At 41.6% G+C, this 22,599-nt stretch overlaps 2 protein-coding genes across 3 annotated transcripts; both read right to left on the reverse strand.

Moving 5' to 3' along the window:
* Positions 1-7,431: 7,431 nt before the first annotated feature.
* Positions 7,432-11,267, reverse strand: edn1 (endothelin 1). Its single transcript, XM_034124279.1, has 5 exons — positions 11,060-11,267; positions 10,668-10,818; positions 10,042-10,197; positions 9,811-9,912; positions 7,432-8,335 (listed from the first exon to the last, which is right to left on the reverse strand). The coding sequence occupies exons 1-5, from the start codon at positions 11,118-11,120 to the stop codon at positions 8,194-8,196; spliced, it is 612 nt and encodes a 203-aa protein (XP_033980170.1). The 5' UTR covers positions 11,121-11,267; the 3' UTR covers positions 7,432-8,193.
* Positions 11,268-16,298: 5,031 nt separating this feature from the next.
* On the reverse strand, positions 16,299-19,429 carry pomca (proopiomelanocortin a). 2 transcript variants are annotated; one of them, XM_034125098.1, is made up of 3 exons: positions 19,330-19,429; positions 18,396-18,520; positions 16,299-17,682 (listed from the first exon to the last, which is right to left on the reverse strand). In XM_034125098.1, exons 2-3 carry the CDS (start codon positions 18,510-18,512, stop codon positions 17,134-17,136), a joined length of 666 nt encoding a protein of 221 aa, XP_033980989.1. In that variant the 5' UTR covers positions 18,513-18,520; positions 19,330-19,429; the 3' UTR covers positions 16,299-17,133. The 2 variants fall into 2 exon arrangements, with proteins under 2 accessions (XP_033980989.1, XP_033980990.1); XM_034125099.1 differs by having other exon boundaries at positions 18,396-18,517; positions 19,330-19,416.
* Between the last annotated feature and the right edge of the window lie 3,170 nt (positions 19,430-22,599).

Here is a 22,599-nt window from a genome sequence, read left to right on the forward strand (position 1 = left end):
ATTTCCCAGAGAGCTTTCTTTGAAATCACCAGGTAATGCTAAAAAACACAACATTTAGATTGTATGACAAAGTGTTTATTTAATAAATCTGGTTAGCTATAGCTACTTGCTAACGGTTTAGCTTACCCCCGCGATTCAAAGTAACGTCAACGTAGCTGTAATTTCTCCTGGCTCAAGTGCTGGCTCTGGGGTTGTTGTGTGAATCACCACTTGAGAATTGTCGTCTTTTTTAAGAACAAATGTTCTTATGTCCATCTTAAAAAACTCTGAGTCTGAGACTGACAGGGTGTTTCTCAATCGCGAGTACGCTTGCTTGGTAGCACATGTCTGCAGAGCATCTTGCTTCAGAAGCGAGTCAAGAAAACAAAGAGTGGAACAGGCTAGAAAGTGTGCAGGTGTGCATCACCACAGATTTTGGAAATTGGTCCGTGCGCAAAGCATTGTGGGGATTTTAAGACCGCGGAGTCTACTCATGTGCAGCCTCGATATTTCTCCAAACGGAGTACGCCGGGCTCGGTAGATTTCCAAGTATGCTGGAGATTGGAACAGTAATTCGGCGGCACTCGATGACGTAGTATGCTTGAAATAGTGGCTCTGCAGCAGCTTTACTCGCGATTGAGAAACACCCACAGTTTATTTTAAACATTGTCACAGCTCACAGGATAGGTACCTGTCAGCCAATAAGACAGATGTTTATTTCCATTCAACTCTCTGGTTGGTCTGGTGTCTTGCCTCTGTTGCATTCACTGAACACGGGAAATTACATTCCTGCCGTCCTCTCTAGTGTCATGATGAGGTTCAGGTAAAGCACGGTTAATGTATTATATGATTGACTCAATAATATAATACATGACTTTGAGAGTAGGCAATCTAGGCATATTAACAAAATTCATTAAACATACTTATCACGGCGACGGTGTACTGAGATAAAAAAAAAAAAAAAAAAATTATTTTTTTTTTGCAAGGGGGCCCTTATGGCGCGTTTCCACTACACGGCCTCGCTCGGCCCCGCTCGGTATGGCTGGGCCTCGTTAGGACTGGCTCACTTTATGGCGCATTTCCATTACAGTTTAGGAACTGGGGCAGTATCTATAGTAACGCAGTGTAGGCGGAGCCGTGACGTGATCTTCAGAGGACCCCAGAAAAACAACACAGCCGTTAGCTGTTAGCACTCAGAGCTCACAGCTCCTCATATATGTTCAGAAACTAGACAAAAGTTAAACAAGTACAAACCACAGACTGCCTGTGTCATGGTGAATACAGTCGCTGCTTTATTTATGTCTGTATAGGCCGTTGTTGTGAGTGTGGACGGTCGGAGCATATACTGCGTTAGCTTAGCCAATCTCCATTTAGAACACACGCATTTTAAAAGGTTTTTTCGCCTGCCGTCTGTCTGCAGACTTGACAAAGCATTAATTCATGGTTTTTACTAACCGGTATCAGTATGTTGTTACTTCGGCATCATTTTGAAACGTGTATTACAATTAAATCACGGTCAAATATGTCCATCTTGTTGTAGTTGTAGCCCCCTTGCCAGCGATGCTCTCTCTAGTTTAGCATACTCAGCCCGACTCAGCCTCGTTGTCTCTGGCCCTAGACCCGCGATTTTATGAGGCCAGAAAAACTGTGAATTAGGACCAGCCGGCCGGTACTAGGCCAAGTGGAAACGCAACCAAAGACGGGCCGCTGACGTCACAGCCCTCTTAAACCGTGCTCCGCGCTGTAGTGGAAACGCGCCATTAGTGGCTGCAGGGCCCTAAGCGGCCGCTTATGTCGCTTAATGGGTCGGGCCGGCTCTGTTTGGAATTGGGCCTAAGAGTTAGACCTAACATACTTAGCTACTTTATCTACCTCTGGAACAAGCTAAACTAGTTATAAATATATTTATTCTTCACTGTCGGGTCACTCATTACTGGATCAGCGAGCTGCATGAGATACTGACGGGCTGTCAGGAGAGAGAGAGATGGGGAGAGAGGAAAAGAGAGAGGGGGAGAGGGGAAAGAGAGCGCTTCCGCTCCTTTCTCCCGTGTTATTATCCAAAGTTAATGTAAACTTGAATAATGTACTTCATTTGAATGTAATAATTATGTTGGTTATTGTTTGTGGAAGCGCCAGTGAATGAGCCCCATTAACTGAGTTGTAAACATCACTTTAAATCGAAGATCCCCATAGGCCCCGCCCACTCAATCGGATCGGCGATCGGTATTGGCCGATACTGATTCCGGCGATCGGCCCCAAAATTGGAGATCGCAGCATCCCTAGTATTTAGTGTCTCTCCTGTGACACGTCTCCATGCTTTAATGTTTAAAAAGCTCTTAATCTTTCTCATACTGCCTGTGCTGCAGCACCTCTTTTCACCCTCTGTCTGAAACCAGAGCCCAGTCTGCTCTGGTTGGTTAGCTGGCCGGCTCTGTGTGATTGGTCAATTGCTTAGAGATGTCACGCCCCTTAGCCTATCAAATACAATGTGTTGGAGCGCTAGCCGATAGAAGTGATAGTGTTAGTGATGTCACTATGTTACAGAAGTTAAAGAAGTGTGGAGTGTGTGGGAGAGAAACTCCCTCTGGAGGGAACACAGGGATTTTACGCTTTGCAGACCATTTACATGCACTAAAACCTATTAAACCTATATATACACACTACAGGAAAGAGAAAACCTCAAAAAGCATAATAGGACCTCTTTAATATCCAATCATGCACCCCTTAGCAGAAGCATATACCTGCTGACTGATCCTGACATTGTTGTACGTCAGCCAAGCATTTTTTAAATATCTCAGGGATATTGGCTGTAATGCTTTTCAGTATTTGTTTTGATCCCGGCAGGTAGGGAGGGAGACACTGTGTTGGGTTGGACTGAGAGCGGGATTACAGCAGACAAAGTGCTGAGAGATACCTGCAGATTAATAAACCCTCTGAATTTGATTTGTCATCACATGTGGGCGTGAGAGGATGACACACTTCTCAACAACAGAGGAGAGTCACTCAAGTTGCCAGTGTTGACTTTCTCTTGCAAAGCTAGACTAACATTTTCCAAAACATCAACCGAGCGTCCCTGACAGGTTTCTCGCAGTGCTCAGTCACGCAGATGACTCCTGGTGACCCTTTCAGACAAATCCTGAGTTTGACTTGACCTGCCTCAGTAATGAATCCCCTCTGGTCGGGCTGCCTTTGCGAGATGCTCGCTCACAGCTGGGATTGTTGCTTGGAAAACAGGGCGTGTTGGAGGTAAAGTCGGGCGTTGGTCAGACGTCAGAACTCGAGGCAGCTCCTCCGCCCAGATGTTCCTGGCACATAGTGCTATTGTTCTGCTGCTGAGCTGGAGGATTCCTGTCGTGTCGAGGAGATTCCTCGCTGTGTAATGGGGTATTATGATAGCGCTCGCTCTATTCAATAGACTAATGACTTATGCCAAAAGCTAATGTCTCAGGGGAGTTCCATGCATAGAGCTGCATAGTTTAGAGGGTAAGTGCCATTGTGTTTGATCCCGGGCCGTCTGCATGCTGTTAACCTCTTCAGTGTGATGGAATATGAAGGCATGTCCTTTAGAGCAATGCCTCTGCAGAACTGGAAGATATATAAAGCCGTGACTGGCTTATGACGTGGATGCTTTTGAAGATATGAGAGAAAAAATCCCAGTCATAGAAGCAAACATGATAAAGGTGATCTGATAAGCTATGGAGTCAGCGTTGTGCATTTTCAATAGAAGTGTGGTAAAATAAAATGTTAGTGGTGGAGAGAATCAAAATACTTAGTACAGTAGCTACTATTTGTAGGTACTTGTCCTTTAATATTTCCATTAAATGCTACTCGACTAAGTTTGAGGGAGATATTGCACGTCTTTGTCCACTACATTTTTATTTATGATTAACCAATAATTTGTACCTGAAATGAATTTTCTGTTGTTTTAAGTCTATATCCTAGGCCATTTAGAGTACCTCAAAGTTTCAATTATTTCAACTTTTATCTCTTTTCCACTGACCTTACTATGGGCTCAGAACAGTCTCATAATACACACATGCACACAGAAGGATTCACACTTGTATTTCATGATCCGCAAAAGGATTCACACTTGTATTTCCGGATCCACACTTGTGTTTTTCAATGCACACACAAATGTGTTCCGTTTCATATACATGTAAATAAAATCCAAATACAGAAAAAAGTTTTACATATGTATTTTTGATCCTCACATATTTGTTTTCCGTTTAAAACCGCTGCACCTGCAAACACAAACCGCTTTCTGTGCATGGATCGCTCTGCATTCGTGTGTGGGTTTTTTGAGACTCCCCTGACGGTGACCCGATTCGTACTTGTAATTTTTTCTATCTATAGCCAATCAGATGTCTCCTCAATTCTAAGCCAATCACATGAGCGCGCCCCCACAAGGGTAGATTTCTTGCGTTCATGACGTAGCGCTTCATGTACGCATTTTGCGCTGTCCGGAGCTGACAGGTCCATGGAGCCTGCCTGCAGGCGCTAATCTCAGGACACCTCCACTCTCAGTACATTACCACTTTCCGATCAGGAAATGCACGCAAATACAAGCCTTTATATTATTAAGGTACAGTGCCACTTTCCGAACCATTAATGAATGCTTGTGTACACAAAAACGGCAGGCAAAACTGTTTTAAATGTGTGTTTCCTGTATGGCGATCAGCTGCTTTATTTATGTCTGTATGAAGTTGTTGTGAGTGTGGAGGGAGCAGCTACAGGTTAGCTTAGCCTAATCGATCAGTGCACTACGAAGCCAGTGCTAGACAGTGAACTGTCAACGGGGGGAGCCCCGCCGGTCATTATCGGCCGATATTCACTCTTAATAGTTTGATCGGTGCTCTCTATAAAGGCCGATCAGGAGAGCTGGATCTGATCGATATGGACATAAACGCGAGTGAAGTTTTAGCGAGCTGCATGAGAAACTGACGGGCTGTCAGGAGAGAGGGAGGGAGAGAGGAAAAGAGATGATCCTTACTCCCGTGTTATTATCCGGTCATAGTCCGGTAATTACCTAACGGAAACGCTGCTACACAATTCTTATTATTATTATTATTGAAACATGACCGGTAAGTTTCAAATTTGTCCGGTAAAATTAAATTCTGTCCGCGGAAACCCTGCTCCGGACTACGCAAAATGCGTATATGAAGTGACATGAACGCAAGAAATCTACCCTCGTGGGGGCGCGCTCATGTGATTGGCTTAGAATTGAGGAGACATCTGATTGGCTATAGATAGAAAAAATTACAAGTACGAATCGGGTGACCGTCAGGGGAGTCTCAAAAAACCCACACACGAATGCAGAGCAATCCATGCACAGAAAGCGGTTTGTGTTTGCAGGTTCAGGGGATTTAAACGGAAAACAAATATGTGAGGATCAAAAATACATATGTAAAACTTTTTTCTGTATTTGGATTTTATTTACATGTATATGAAACGGAACACATTTGTGTGTGCATTGAAAAACACAAGTGTGGATCCGGAAATACAAGTGTGAATCCTTTTGTGGATCATGAAATACAAGTGTGAATCCTTCTGTGTGCATGCGTGTATTATGAGACTGTTCTGAGCCCATACCTTACGACCAATCAGCCGACAGCTGTATGTAGCGGCGCAAGCTAGCAGGGGAACACAGAAACAGAACTAACTAGCTTTTTTCACCGCAAGGCTCTGCGCGCAAACTCATGGTGAGCAAAGAGCAAATTGCGTACTGTGTGAATGCAGCTTCACTCACTAATGGCTTCTGGTCTGAAACATGTTGCATGTCAAATTTTACATCTTGCATTAAATTCATAAGCCTCTGAAAGAGAGATATGTACGAACATATTGTAATTAAGCCACTTTTAAATTCGAAAAACATCACTTTTACTAGTCAGTGTTACTAGTTGTACATTAAGACGAATAACTGAGCTTGTTTCTTATCTCCAACACAGCGTTTCCTCTACGTCCCAGGAGAGTGCAGGTCTGCCTCCATTAACAGGAGGTGGTTCAGCGTGTTGTGCACTGTACCTGTCTCGTTGGATTGAGTCCAACTGAACACATTTCTTGCGTGTCATCCAACCCTTCTGTCTATTGTCATCTGACTGTCTCCTGCCTGTCGCCTGCAGCGGGCAAGTCTTTGGAATTGTTTTGCAAACAAAAGTAGGTCTTGCCTGGAAAATATGACATCAGTAATATTATGATTGCACTCTGCACGCAAGAGGACACAACGGGAGTTTCTTTCAATAAGCCTAAGGCGCAGAATTCACCATGGATTTGTTTGCTAAATGGGCTGGAAAGATAAGACTTTACAACCAATTTGCATTGAATTGTTCTCCGCTGACAGATCAAGCAGCCCATGATGAGTGATGGGAGAGAGTGAGGCGCGCCAATGTTGGAACCGAACCCAAGAACAACTTGTATTACATTTCATCATATTTACATTTGAGATATAGAGGCGACAAATCGGATTTATTGGTGCAACACATTCTTTAATCTGAAAAATGTGTGTGATGGTGGAACAAGTTAAGTCTTATTCTCTAATTCAGCACTTACTGGTTAAGTCTTATTTATGGATTGCATGATCCCTGGGTTTAAAAACTACTCCATCTTGGGCTGCTTAAAAACATATTTTCTTATCTTCAAAAAAGCATGAGCCTTAATTCATGCGATGTTTGGCATTTTTATGACACAGCGTTTTCTTTTTTGACGGCAGCAAAATTAGCTTGATGAGTGATTTACTGGAACGAAAGTAGATTTATGAGCTAAAGTAAAATTAGAAAGGAGGTTTGGTTTCATCTTGGGACCAAACAGATGCAAAGGCCTCTGGAGAGAGTGGTTAAAGGTGTTAAACGTTCAGCGGTTGTAAATGAAGGGCTTTATGTGCAATAATGTCCGAGACCAAGGCAAGACTACCTCATTTTGCTGAGTCACTTGTCAGCAAAACTAAGTAAAGCTGCAGTGTGAAGGTGGGAGATATCTAAAGGGTTGAAAATAAACAACGTTCTGGAAATCTAAGCTACTGAAAGAAGCTTTCCACTCTCAGCTGATTCAGAAATGGCAGTGTACTGTGTGCTCTGGTTTGGCACGGAGATGAAAGGGCAGCGTTAGCCGGGTTTTGTTGCTCTTTGCCTCGTCGTCTTCCATAACACGTTCTGTTTCTCACCCCTGAGTCTGTCTCCCCGTCATCAAAACTTTGTCTCACTCATTTATCTTTCACTTTTCCTTTTTGTGTTTTATTTACCAACTTAAAAACCTCCAACACTGAACACAGACTGCTTTTGTTACACTCTATGTTCACAGAAGATTTTGGCACTCAGTTCCCTGTTTTAGAGTAATTATCTTCTATTTAAGTCAGTGATCTATCATAGCTTCAAAGATCAAATCCATGCCACATAAAACACAAGACAGCATGTAAACAATAATGATGAAGGACTTGATCAAAAGTTTTTTTAAATAAGTATTTATTTTACAAAATTGTGTAAATTTGGCCAATATTTGGCACCTCGATGACAAAACATTTCACAGAAATGACAAACCGGAACATGTGACGTGCCAACATGGCAATCACATTGCAATGTGTAAAAAATAATAAATAAATAGAACATATGTATGTCGTGAAAAATATTTAAATTATGACATGTATAGAAATCCTAGATAACATGAGCATGAAAGACTCCCAGCAGCTACTGCACTTCACAGCTACAAAGACCTGGCAGGCAGGAGACGACCTGTTACGTAAAGGCACTAAATAGTTTCAGTCGGTGAAAAAATGTCAAGTCACATAATCCCTTCTATGTAGGCGTAATAACCTGTTATTGCAACTGTATAATGGCATTGTGGAGTATAATGAGCAGGACTGCTTTGGTCCATACACAGCAGTGATTCTGACTTAGTGTAACAGAGGGATTCATGTTAGATCCTTCCAGTTGAAATGCTATTTGATAAGGTTTTGAAGGAGTGACCGTGACAGCAACACGATCAATGAATATCATTGATTTATCCGTCCGCTTCTCTTCTTTCTCTTGAACTCCCTGTATTGTCTCTGACCTCGTTCGTCTGTCTGACGAAGTGCCACTGAGTAGAGAAATGTTCTCTGCTCTGGCACCACGAAGAGAACTGTCTTCGACCCTCTTTGGGCTCTTCATTGTCTTCCACTGGCTTTAGAGTTGGGAATCCTTTTTCCCCTCTGTAGGACAAGGTGCGGAGGAGGGTCTGTGGTGTTTAGGAGGCCCTGCTCTCTCCCTCCCAGGTTCTCCCCCTGTGGTGCTGTCTCACCCTCCACTTCTCCAGCAGCAGACGTGTTTTGAGGGCAGACCTGATGGCTAGAGGCGACACCCGTTTCTTATTGTTTCTTTTCCTCATCCTGTAAACAAAGACAGATAACAGTCAGACATCTGAACCATCGATCCCTCAGCTTATGGAAAAAGTCAACCTAGCAGGGTGGACTTGAGCTGTCACTCATATTTAAGCTGCTAAGTGTCACAATTTTATGAAGAATTATGAATGTGTCAGGAAGTGCAGACGGATGGCGCCGCAAACTTTGAGAGGTGAGTTTCAGACATGATGGCACATGCTGCTCAGAGTGTATCTCTGTATTACTCTCATGTTGAGATACAGAGCGCGGTGCATTAAATTCCACACAGTCTGAGACGTTAGGTGGAATTTATTGTTGTGCTTGTCAACCTGGGAATTCCTTGCTTGGGGGTTATTCTCAAAATTCCAAGTGATGACATCTCTCATGCAAAACATATGTACACTGCGATCGGTGGTGGAATGTAACCGTGTACATTTACTCAAGTACTGTACTTTATCAAATCACAATTTAGAAGTTTGTACTTTATACATCTAAAAGGCACACCTTTTTTACGCCACTGTATTTGATTTAAAGCTTTTTTTACTAGGTACTTATATACTTATAATTGTTATCAATAATCTAAATGTGCAAAAAGTTAATATGTTATTATATGTGAAGCTTTGCAGCAGTATTATGAAAATCAGTACACATTAACAGGCTGCAACTTTTAAGTTATAAACCGATTAATGCATCACTTGTTATAAGAAAATATGATTCTGAAATGGGGTCTTTTTTAAATTATGTGCTTTTTTGATGCTTGTTTTTTTAACTTTTACTTAAGACAATAAATGCAGTAGGCTACTTGTATTACTTGTAACAGACTTTTATTTAAGTAAAACATCTAAATGCTTCCTCTATTTACTGAGATATTTTTGCCACAATACCTCAGTGTTGCGTGTGGTGGTAGGCTAATTACCACTTGCACTTATTTAGCAAATACACTTTAGGTAGCCTATAGCCCAGGGGTGTCAAACTCAAGGCCCGGGGGCCAAATCCGGCCCGCGACTTCATTTTATGTGGCCCCACAAGAGCTTGTAAAGAATATAATATGTTTATTATACGGTTACATGCTACTTTACAGAAGCACGTTGCCCATAAACGACATGTCCCACAATGCATCTCAAATTTGAATATTTCTCAGAATTTGACTTTTTTTTCTCCAAATATGCCTTTTTTCTTAGAATTAGCCTTTTTCTCATAAATAGATTTTTTTTTCAAAATGTCACTTCTCTTTTTCAAAATGTCACAATCAATGTTTTTCCAGAAAGTGGCTTTTCTTTTAAAATCATATTGTGACATTCTTACTGAAGAGACTTGCAATTATTTGCTCTAGACTTCTGCTTTCAGACGTAGTTAATTATGAAGTTATATTAATTAATGATATAGTCTTAAAGTTACAACCGGCCCTTTGAGTGCAACCATAATGCTGATGTGGCCCGTGATGAAATTGAGTTTGACACCCCTGCTATAGCCTGTTGTCTTACCGTGTAATCCGCCCGGTGTCTGCCGCCAGCCGGGGCTCACACTGCGGCCCGACACAAGCATCGCGCTCTGCGGGGAGACTCTCCGTGAGGGAGGCTTCAGACCTGCAGGAGAGAGACCACATGTCATTTATTCATCCCGGACACTTTCCACACTTTACATTTAAGACACGGAGTGTTCGCAGTATTATTGTTGTTTCGGGAGCTGTGTTGAAAATAGATGACATAGCCTACCTGAGGAGGTTTTCCAGCCCGCAGAAGTTTCTACACGTGTCGTCGTTTTGATTGACGCACCTGCAGCGCAGGGGTCCGCTGCTGGTTGCTATGGATTCCGCGACCGCGCGCCTCTTCCTGGGACCGTTGTTGCCCAGTCCGTATGAAACCACGCGCCTGGAGGAAGAAGAAGGAATGAGAATTAATCAACTGAAATTAAAGTTCAAAACTATTCAGCTTAAAAGCGTTGTGTTTAGGGTTTAAGCTGTCAAAAATAATCCTTTCGCTTTCTAAATAAGTATTTAAAGCTATTAAAATATATAGGCCTATATGCTAACAGGGAAAGGGTGCACTTCATTTTTAGAGTTAGATTAAAACTCTTATAGCCTAATATGTTAATTGCACTCAAAGAAAGCCCGGAATAAACACATGCACAAACAGTATACACATGCATTACCAGTCCGCGCTTTCTAAGTGGTCCGATCGGGACTCGAACCGGCGACCCTTCAGTTTCCAAGCCAAGTTCCAAAAGACTGAAATATTGCTTTCTAAACTCGCCAATTGCTGCTCCTTTTACCGATAATAAAACGTCTGATTCTATGCTAATGCTGCTGGAGAAAGTATGGAATCCGTGAATGTAGACTTACTCAGGAGTGTTGACCCAGATGATGTCCAGGTGGCAGAAGTACACGCACTCGTTGTCCATGAAGGTGTCGCAGGAGCAGCGTTTGGTCCGCACATGGCGCCTCTGCGAGTCGGTGGAGGCGGAGGGTGTCTGTGCAGCTGGAGCTGATAGCACTGTAAGGAAATCAAAGTTATCAAAACACTGCGTACCAGATATTAAACTGACCTTATGTCAGGACGATTCATATAACAGAAACATTGCAGATGCGTTGGCTTTACTGTGCAGATATATAGTTTAACTGACATGATTTGAATCCAAATATTACTACAGTAGCCTATATGTATTAGTGTATATGCACAAATAGTTAAATGGAAAAGCACAAGACAAACAAACAACTAATTACGCAAAAATTACCTGCGCTGAAAGTCCAGGAGTGCATCATTGACAACACGGAAATCAAAATGTATACATCCATTTTTGTAGGCTTTTTTAAAACAAAAGTATTTATCAAAAATGAATAATCCTCCAGAAGGGGAAAAATATCCAGTGTATCTCCTTCGCAAAGTGTTTCTGTGCTCGTCCTCGGAGATTGACGCAGAGTTCTCAGTGTCTCAGTGTCAGTGCTGCTCCACCAGCGCAGCCACCTCACTTTATACTCCCAGTTGCCATACCCCCCTCCTCCCCCCCTGCAGCAGCCAGCAGGGCCGCTGTGTCCTTGACTCCTTTGGCTTGTTCCCAGACAAAGCTGTTTGTTAGCGGCCGGCTGATAAGCAGCAGTGTAGACCAAGCAGCGGGACTTTGAGATGCCTTGGATCCGACTGTGATGGGGGAGACGCCGGGTGATTCACCGCGACCTGTGCCTTCCTCTGGGGGAGTCTGAGTAGCAGTTACACCTCTGAGCAGCAGGGGGCAGGCAAGCAGCACGATCAATGCCACTGTTTGAATGGAGAGCACTGCTGTGGTATGAGCTGTGGAAGTTATATATTATAAAGGATAAGTGGAGGCTTATCCTTAGGCTAAATATTGTGTTACCTTAACCAAAATGTAAAAGTAGAACATATCCTATTACTCAAGTATAAATAATTAATATTTGTCTGAAAACTACTCAAGCAAACATTTGAAATGTAGATGAAGCCCTTTGATGAGCTGGACTGGACAGTTGGAATAAAGAAATCAAAGTTTATTTCGCATCCTTCTCTGTCTATAAGAATATGTTAGGGTAACATTTACATTGGCCTGTGTGACCAAGTGTGTGGAGGGGTGGCAGCAGTTGCTTGAGGTTGTAATATTTCGTACTCAGGTGAGAAAATAAGATGCAGAGTCCAGGTGAAGAGTTAACATCAGTACAATTACCAAGATAAAATGTGCCTATTGGGATATTTACACAGAAAATTGCTTGATTAGAGCTGCAATTATGAATGCTATTGTAATGGAAACACATGGACCCAACACAAACTCACACCATGGATGTGAAATAAGAACTGAACTCTGGACCCAAAGATGGCGCATATTCAGTCAAATGACAATTGCTTGCCTCTCACATACCATGGATGTATTATAGAGAGTTCTGGTTGAAGTGTTCGAGACAGAGGCCGGTTCACATGGAAGTTGGTAATTGGCCAAAAAACGTCAAGTATATAGTGGCAAGGTATAACAATGCACGGATCTTACAGTAATCTACCACATCCATATAGGGTGACCAGATGTCCCGCTTTGCGCGGGACTGCACAGCATTTTCACGACTTTTGGTGCGTCCCGCAAATTGAGACGATGTCCCGCATATTTCATTTTGATTGGCTAAAACGCTTTTCTAAAATCAGATTTATCCAATGGCTGTTGAGAAAGCAGGGAAGGCTATCATCACGGGGCTGTGTTTGCTGTCAATCAAACTGTAAGACAAGGCGGGTGCTGGTCAAGTGTTAACCAATGAGAGTAACTCACTCACACACACCCCCCCGCGGCCCCGCCAAACAACAACAATGAAAGTCAATAACGCAGGCGACGCAGCAGGTTATGGAAAATGGAGGAAACTGAAACTACAGCTAAGAAGAAAAGAAGATGCACATACAACAAAGACTGGGAAGACACTTACCCGTGGGCAGCGGCGGACTGGGACTACAAATCAGCCCGGGACTCCCATCGGGATTCGTCCCGAACGTCCCGATGGCCAGTCCGCCCCTGCCCGTGGGTGAAGCCAGTGCAGGGCGACCCTCAGAGAGTTTTTTTCAATCTTTGCAAGAGTAATTTTTCAATTTCACATGGCGGTGAATACGACGTCAAAAGACACCGAGAATGCGATTCTCACAAGAAACGTGTCGCTCAAAAAGAGACATCCCACTCTATGGAGACATTCCTTCTCAAACCAAAAAATGATGGCCACTCAGACAAGGTAACAGCAGCAGAAATAACCAGTGTTTACCATACAGTGCAACACTCCCAATCATACCGGTCAAATGACTGTGGTAATTTTTCCAGACTCTGAGATAGCAAAGAAAATGTCATGTGGTCGTACAAAAGCAGCGTCCATAATAACAGATGTGCTTGCCCCTGCCTCTGTGGAGAGTTGTTTGACAGAGTTAAAGACACCAGTGGTTCTAGGTGACAAAATAGCCCACACACCATTTTTTTCAGTGGCTTCAGATGCTTCAAATCATGGCACTATAAAACTCTTCCCACTGTCTCTGAGATATTGGACCCCAGAGTTGGGTTTGAAAAGCAAGATCCTTGATTTCTATGAGGATAGTGATGAGTCAGCTGCTACCATACACCGCCAGATTACAAGCAAGCTAGAAGAAAATGGCCTGCAACCTGACATGATTTCAGCATACACTGCCGACAATGCAAGTATAAATTACGGGAGAAACTATTCAGTTTTCCAGAAGCTAAAAGCAGACAACAGTGGCATCATTAAGGCTAACTGTATGGCCCACATAGTGCACAACAGTGCAAAGCATGCTGGAGACAGGTTGAACATTGACATTGAGCTAGTAGTGAACAAAACATTCAGTCACTTTTCCTCATCTGCAAAACGTACAGAAGAATTGAAAGCAGTGTTCACCTTTGTGAAAGAAGAATATCAGGTTGTGCGGAGACACGTACCCACAAGATGGTTGAGTCTGTGGCCTGCTGTCAAGAGGCTACATGACAGCTGGAGAGCTATCAAGAGCTACTTCTTGTCACTGGGAGAGGATAAGTGCCCAAATTCACTGTGGCAGCTGTTCAAAAACGATGAGGATGGTGATGGGAAACCCCTAGAGCTACAGGTGTACCTGTCCTTCCTCAATAATGTGCTGAAAATCTTCCACGATGTTGTGCTGCTATTGGAGAGAGAGGACGGGACCGTATGTGAGCTATATGACATGATGCTCACTCTCAAGACAAAGCTCCAACAACGACAGATTGATTCCTTCTTTGGAATGGAGACCAGTGCTATCCTCCAACAGTTTCCAGACCAAAAGGCAGCAGCAATCAAACATGATCTTTCCAAGTTCTACCCGGCTGCTCTCAACTACCTTGAGAAGTGGTATGACTTCACAGACAACATCTACCAGAAGAATGTTGCAAGCTTGGCACTGAAGAGCAAGTTTACATTCTCCCATCTCTGTGATGCAGTGGAGGTCCTACAGATAAGGGGGAAACTAGACATGGATGGTGTGACTTTGCCAGGCCAGCAGGACGTTGTGGAGAGAAGAGCTGCTGTTGTGGAGAAGTGGTCCACCTTGCTTCAAGGCACAAACACACCAAATCTGACTGCTGTGGCATCCTTTCTCTTAAGCATCCCCATCACTAATGCTTCGGTAGAGAGAGTGTTTTCCCTCATGACGGCAGCGTGGACTGACCGGCGGAACCGGTGCTCTGTGGAGCTTATCAAGTCTGAAATTCGTGTCAAGACCAACTTTGAATACAGTTGTAAGGAATTCTACACCTATGCACTCAAGGAGAAGGCCTTATTGGAAGCTGCACGCTCAAGCAAAAAGTACAAAGTCAAGAAGAGCATCTAAGGTAAGATAACCTTTGTTTAGAATATAGACTAAGAGTAGGATATTTTAGAATATAGTAGGATATTGTGGGCCAATGTGGTGTTAGATTTGAATACAGTGCTGCTATTCTTGTGTTTCTGTTTCACTGCCAGGTGCTTTCCATGGTGCTGGAAGTGCATAGCCATAGCCTGTGTGGGGGGGGCCCACCTGCTGTTGCTGTGACAAAACTGAAAGCTATTTTATTTTATGTATTATTATGTTTTTGTTCCCTCCTGGCCAGTTTTGATTTGTATTTGTGGTTTTATTTGATCTATTAATTTATGTTGTGCCTACTTTTACAGGTAATACACTAGTTGAATTAGGAAGATGCATTTCTAAACACTTGAAGTGAATAATGCCTGCTGCCTTGGTTAGCCTTAGTTTACTTTTCTTTATTAAGATACTAAATTGTTACTGCATTTTGACTTCACTTTCTGCTCTGTTGTTATATATTTGTTAAGTTTTTATCTGCATTGTTTATTGGATGCTGTTGAATAAACCAAATGAAACAGAATAGAAATTCATTTTCCGGGGTGGGGGGGGGGAAACATACTCCTTGTCCCACATTTGGTTTGTTGGGACCTGGTCACCCTACATCCATAGTGCCCATAAATCAAGCGCGCCCGAGACCTTTTGCTGCCCAATCTGACTTCCTGGTTATATATGCTAACATGAACATTCAATCATGCAGCGCTTCTAGACATTACACATGCTGCATCCTAGGAATTACATTTGTATGGCATCACATGACAGATCAGACTTTTGGCCACTGTCTCAAATTGGATATAAAGACTGCTGGTCGATGTGCCAATAACGGAAAAAGGCCGTTCAAGATTATATCCTGCATTCACATCTTAATTAGACATTCAGACTCTGGGAAGGTCGAGCTGTTGTCCTCCACTTGAAAGGTTGATGGTTCAATCCATGGCCCGCTAATGTCTTTGGGCAAAAAGAATGAACCCCCAATTATTAACCCCATGAGTATCAATGGTTATCGCTCCTGAATAACAGGCAACTTCTATCAGTAAATTCAACATTCATTCTTATCTATATCAGGAAGGTTTTTAATAAGAGGCTTGTTCTTTTACTGTTGATAACATTTTCTGATTGATTCCTTCCTTATTTAAGGGTTATGCAACAGTGTTCACTTTAATAAGTCAGCAAAATATAACAAGAATTTGAAACCTGGCTTTATCCAATGTCCAGATTTCTGTTAAGGAAATAAATGCAAAATATTAAAAAAAGCAATTGTTATGTTTTCTTTATACGTTTTATGGTTTTATCTATTAGTTAAAACACTATTTACTTGAAGTATCTCCCCTAATTTTTTTAAGATTATATTATATGTTCATATAACAAGAATAAATCCAGTGATATATTGCTGGCTTTGTTGAAAACAGTTTGCCTCAGGGGCAGGTAAGGATTTCATCATTTCAGTATTAATGGCTTACTATTCTTATAATGACACAAAGTATGAAAACACTCTTATGAAAGAGTCAGAACTAAAACCATTTCTATTTCTTCTCATGTGTGTGTGCAGTTGTAATCCGGTGCTGCCCTCTTGTGGACGTGTTATGCTATTACACACATGTCAAAGTCATGATCGACAAAAGGAAAAGGAAACATCTCTCATGTGTTTTGCTTGCAAATCCCTTTATGTTTTCATGTGATTTACAGTTATTTACATGAATCAATATATAAAACATGTTCCTCTCTTTCTGACCTCTCTCATTCCAGTCCCTGCGGTGAAGTGACTGACAGGCAGAATGACAGCGGGATGAACATTATTTTTCCTTCTGAGAGTAAACATTCAATCATGACAACAATAATAACCATCTAGCAAACTCTCATATGAATCAAACGGATTTAGAAGACACTGACAAACGATGCCTTCTTATTCTCACCCTGTATCTTAGAAATGACGTCACATGTATGTGAAGTCACACACAACGCTTAATGAAAGGGAGGGGGAAATATTTCTCAATCTTTTGGAAAAATTACCTTATTTTAAAAAGAAATCTGTTAACAATTTTTTTTTAAATCACCTAGCTGAGCTTTTGCAGGACTCAGGGTCTCCACCAGATTAATGATCTACAACTAGTGTCAGTCAAATCCCTGTTTAAATATGTTTTAAGCAAACAATATTCCTAGTTGTAGAGTCTCAATTGTGCACATTTACTGCTATTTTCAGTTTTATATAATTGCAAACTGAATATGTTTTGGTCTTGGACCCAATAAGAAATTTGACAAGGTCTATTTAGACTGTGTGACATTTTGTAGACCTAACTATTATCAAGACACAGATGAATTGATATTAAAAAACGTATTGTTGCATTAGTGTCATTTCTAGGAGACAGGGTTGCCTGCTGATAGGGAATCAGAAAAATGGGTCTGTTTGGAAGGCAGTGACAATCAATGTGTGTTTAGTATCCGTCCTCTCTCTACCTCCTCCCTCCCTTTCCTCCCCCCTCACTGCTCCCTCTCCTGCTGTCCATCTTTGTTGATGACGTTTTTGAAGAGTGTGAGCAGGGGCCTCTGGCTGCGCTCGTCCCAGCTCTTCATGAAGCCGCCGTAGCGCTTGACGGCCGGCGGGCCCCCCCAGCGGAAGTGCCTCATCTTGTAGGTGCCGTCTTTCTTCTCGTGGACGTCCCCGGGGACCAGCTCCTCGTCCTCTTCTGCCTCCTCCTGGGTCTTCCCACCCTCCTCTGCTGCCTCCATCATCCTGCTGGCCAGCTCCCTCCTCCTCATCTCCCCAGGGAAGAGCTCCGCTGACTCCTCCTCCACGCCGTTGGAGGTGTACACTTTGACCGGGCGGCGCTTCCGGCCAACAGGCTTCCCCCAGCGGAAGTGCTCCATGGAGTAGGAGCGCTTGGCCTGAGGGGATGAGGGGAAGGAGGTGGAGGATAAGAGGGATAGGGAAGCAAGGGACACAGGGTCTGACGGAGGAGGAGGAGGGTGGAGGAGGGAGTCGACGGGCACCTCGGCGCTGAGGTCGGAGCGACAGAGCTGGATACACTCCTGCAGGTGGAGAGGAGAGGAGAGTTTACTGTATCTTAAGAAAGGGCGATATGGCAACATCTTCCATCCGGATAAAGGTACCAGTGATGGAAAGTAACATTTACTCAAGTATTGTACTTTTTGGTACATATTTGTACTTCAATTGAGTATTTCCATGTAATGCTACTTTATACCTTATCTACTCCACTACTTTTCAGAGGTGAATATTGTACTTTTAAAAAACATTTATTTAACACTCACAGTTACTTTGTTCATAGAAAAAACACATGATATGCTGATTTAGTATAATGCACTACTGTACTACACGGTATCCTAATTTGGTAAACTTTCCAATCTACAATACTAAAATACATGTATAAAAACAGGATGAAATAGTAATATAATACTGTGAAAAATATTCTGCATAACAAGTACTTTTACTTCTTGTACTTAAAGTATATTTTGATGCTTACTTTATACTTTTACTTACATTTGAAATCACAACTTGTACTTGTAATGGAGTATTTTTAGACCATAGTATTTGTACTTTTACTCCAGTAATGGATCTGAGTACTTCTTCCAACACTGGTTATTTAATTATCTAAATAAAGATATATTGCACTACACAGACTGTATTTTGTGTGTGTGTGTGTGTGTGTGTGTGTGTGTGTGTGTGTGTGTGTGTGTGTGTGTGTGTGTGTGTGTGTGTGTGTGTGTGTGTGTGTGTGTGTTACCATGATGCTACTCTCAGAGTTGACCTCCTGACAGCTTGGATGTTCCCAGCACTGGCTGACAGCTCCTCTGGCCACGCCCACCAGCGCCACAGCCGCTAATAACCACGCAGGACACATTTTCCCTGCTAGCCAATCAGAGACAGCCACAAAATTTTGCAAACTCTTATCAATGCAGAAATTACAAAATAAAAACCTCACTTTTACAACGCATACAGTCAAATTAAAATCAACTTAATTTGCTTGGCTTTAGTTTGTAGTTACCAAGATAATGTCAATAAATAAATCATACATACAGTAACTAATATACCTACAAATACTTATATTGGTAATGAAAAAAATATATTTAACAACTTCATTTTAAAGCACTCCTTAAACAAAACATAAGAAAATGCCAGATTATAATAATATAGTAGTATTTTCTATATATACATTAATAAATAATATTTGCCTATGTATGGTAGCTTTCAGTGTCCTCCTTTTGTTCAGATGAGAAAATTAAACACATTTATTTGTCATGAAATATTTGCTTTTTCATAGCCATAAATGTTCTTTTATAATCACAAAAATGTATTTTTTTAAAGATTACAAATGACTTAGTTGTAATCATTTAAATGACAAATTAGAGAGCATTGTATGCATGTTGAGATAATACAATGATGAACATTTTTTTTTTTAAACTGTCAGATCGAAGATTAGATCCTCCAAAATCAAAATGATTTTTCCTGTTGAGTTATTGTTTTAAAAACATTCGATTAAGTTTGTGACTGGATTTGACATGTAAAGTAAATATAATTTGTACCTTTATTTCACATCCTATGCTCTTAATGGTAAGTGTATTTGAATATTATTTCTTCCTAATTGTTAAAATTAAAACCCAGAAAAAGCAGATAAAATGGGGTTAAAATGAATATTATTAGAAAATGAAGATACTCACCACGCTGTCTTCTCTCGCTGCTGATTGTCGTTCGTTGGGCAGAGACTTCTGTTGTTCCTTTACCTTTGTCTCTCCATCTGACCAGGAGACTTTATATCCTGTCAGCCAAGGACGCACGCACACACACACACACACACACACACACACACACACACACACACACACACACACACACACACACACACACACACACACACACACACACACACACACACACACACACACACACACACCACACACACACACACACACACACACACACACACACAAACTCTCACAGATGACGTTGTACTGAAATATTATACCTCCTGTTCCCCCGACCACACAACAACATCCTCATCCTCATCCTCATCATCATCATCAAGTAACTTAAAATGTATCTTTACCGATTTATTTCATTTTCATTTAAGGGTAAACTAATTTATTAAGGCAGACACTAAATATATTTGTGTCAATATTTTGTTTAGAAAATGATATCATGGTTAGCCAATTGATATATAAAAATGAAATCCCATTATTTAAAATAAAGGGTGAATTAATTTCAACATAGTAAAAAGTAAGAGTTCTTTTTCTTTTTGCATCAGGCTGAGTGACAGGTTTTAATGCTCTAAACACACTTTAAGTAAAGGCTTCCTTCCTCACATCTCTTCCCTATTGTTACCACACAGTTTATTTTCTACCTGTGACTCTCTATAGTTGAGGAATACGCTTCCTACGGTTCAACAATAGGAAATGTATACTGTATCTTTACGGATGGAAAGAAAGGCCACAGCAGAGATTTAATGTGCTTTGTGAGTATTTCACTGTCCGGGCACTTTGTTTTCTTTGATTTAGGTGGTATAGGCTGTGCTAACCATACATGTTAACAAAATAATATGACTCAAATGTGTGAACTGGTGTAACAGTTCCGTTAAACAAGAATGTGATTTGACAACAAGTCTGAATTGTATCATATATATATCTTGTTAGCTAATTAGCTAATTCCAGAAGAAGTTCGCATAATTAAATACGATATGCCTCAAACATTCAAAAGTCAACACATACGAGGTTATATCCAGACTGCAAAAAGAGGAACACAAATGGAGACAAGGCGTTCTCATTGCCATTCTCTACCGGTCAAACAGATGCACTCAGTCTTTTCCAGCTTCCCAGCCACCAGACTCCAACATCCAACCATTCCTGCCATTCTTGTCACTTGACATTACCGTTCACCTGCTTCTCCATTTCCCTCATTAGTGTCCCAGTATTTATACCATCCCCTGCTCCTGGACAGAATGTAACATCTGAAACTGTATTGAACTCTGTAAACCTCTGTCAACCCTTTCATCTTCAGCCTGAACCTGTACCTGATAGTCCATTCCCTGCAGCTGGACTCACCCCCATGGCAGATGTTGTACATGGTGAGGATTAAACCAATAAACATCAACATTCAAGCCTTATTATTGTGAGTATGCTAATGTTAGCATTGATCTTACAGCCTGACAGTGCGGCTAGCATAATAGCTTAAACGCATTAGTCTGTTTAAATTAAATCTTTATTTGGCAACGTTAAAAAAGAATCTTAGAAAAGTTTCACATGAGCCTCAAATGCAGAAACGCACAATATTACCAAGTGAATAACGATGTGAGAGAATTGCGTAGGTTTAGGCACCAACATTAATTTGGTAAGGCAAGAAAAACATTTAGGGTACGGTTTTGGTCAAAAAAACTCCTGATGTAACGACACAACGAGTGATGTCTCGTAACGTGACCACTTCGCATTACACAAGACAAGACACATCACACAAGGAAAAACAACTAGCTCACAAATGGGACACGAGCAGGTATCTCCTGGCTGAAAGTCATGTGCAAGTTTGACCCAACCATCAAAATGGACGTAATGGTTTGTTGGATTCCAACAATAAATCAAGTAACTACCAGTATCAATCTCTTGGGATATAGGTCTTTTGCTCTGCGATTTCTTCGTTGTACGTCAATGGCAACAATTTTGACATTTGACGCGTCTGGGATTGGCAGTTAACACATTCCTGATACATCTACACTGATGTTTCATAATGCAAATGTTGTTTATTTGTGTGCCAAACCCATCCTTCAACATGTCTTCAAACACCTAAACACTGTCGAGACTGCAGACTCCAAAGACATAATGGCACACAAAACACACCATGAAAATCTCCATCCAACATTCTACGTGTTAAATGTCAAACTACGCATCAGACAGATTAACACCAAACCGACATGTTGTCAGAGGGTGGAAGTGGGGCTTCAGACATGTGGGTGAGAGTGTACAGTTACACCCAGACTCACCTGCTGCAGCATCTTCCCTTTGTCCAGGGCCTCTGTGTGACGTGTGATCAATCTGAAGGGGATCAACTTGTTTAACGGACCACCGGGGAAAAGGTTGAACATCTTTTTATCAATGCTCTGTGTCCACGAGGAGCCTCTCTTTAAGTTTTTAATAAGGACCCACATTTAAAAAAAACAAAAACACCAGCAGTCTTCATTTGAAACCTTTCATACATTGTCAATAGAAGTGCTTGGCAATAAGTGGTACAGTGTCTAAAAACGACCCGTTCCAACCTTGGATCTGGTATAATAATTGTTGTGTGTGTGGAAACAAACCAACAATGAAAAAAGGTGATTTACCCTTTCCTTCCCCTTAACTAAGGGACACATACTTTTGTGTTCCTTCCACTTAAATGCTGAAATGTGCTTACTCTGCTTAACGTAACCAGCTTTATCCACCTTTACTTGCCAAATAAACTTTATTTTAGCCTTAAAAAACGTCATGGATGATTTGTAATAAATTTGTGAAAAGCTCTAAATAGTTTTTAAGCTAATGTTAGCTGGCGAACATTAGCTGGAGAACGTTAGCTGGAGAACGTTAGCTGGAGAACGCTAGCTGTCGAACGTTAGCTGGAGAACGCTAGCTGGTGAACGTTAGCTGGAGAACGTTAGCTGGAGAACGCTAGCTGTCGAACGTTAGCTGGAGAACGCTAGCTGGTGAACGTTAGCTGGCGAACGTTAGCTAACATATATTTATAAATGTCAACTCTCTGTGCTGACCCTTGCCTACCATTCTGGCAGTGACAGTTGGTTTGTAAGTTATTATGAAACAAAAACACTATTCACTACATCATTTCAGGCTATTGTCACTAATATAAAGGACCGCCTCCAACCATTTTATAACACATGGTTATTCTTTTGTCTGAATGCCCATATTCTAAATCCACTTTTGCCTCCCTGTCTTCAAGGTTCAGCCAGGTCTACT

Source organism: Trematomus bernacchii, unplaced genomic scaffold, assembly GCF_902827165.1.
Source record: "Trematomus bernacchii unplaced genomic scaffold, fTreBer1.1, whole genome shotgun sequence".
Taxonomy (NCBI): domain Eukaryota; kingdom Metazoa; phylum Chordata; class Actinopteri; order Perciformes; family Nototheniidae; genus Trematomus; species Trematomus bernacchii.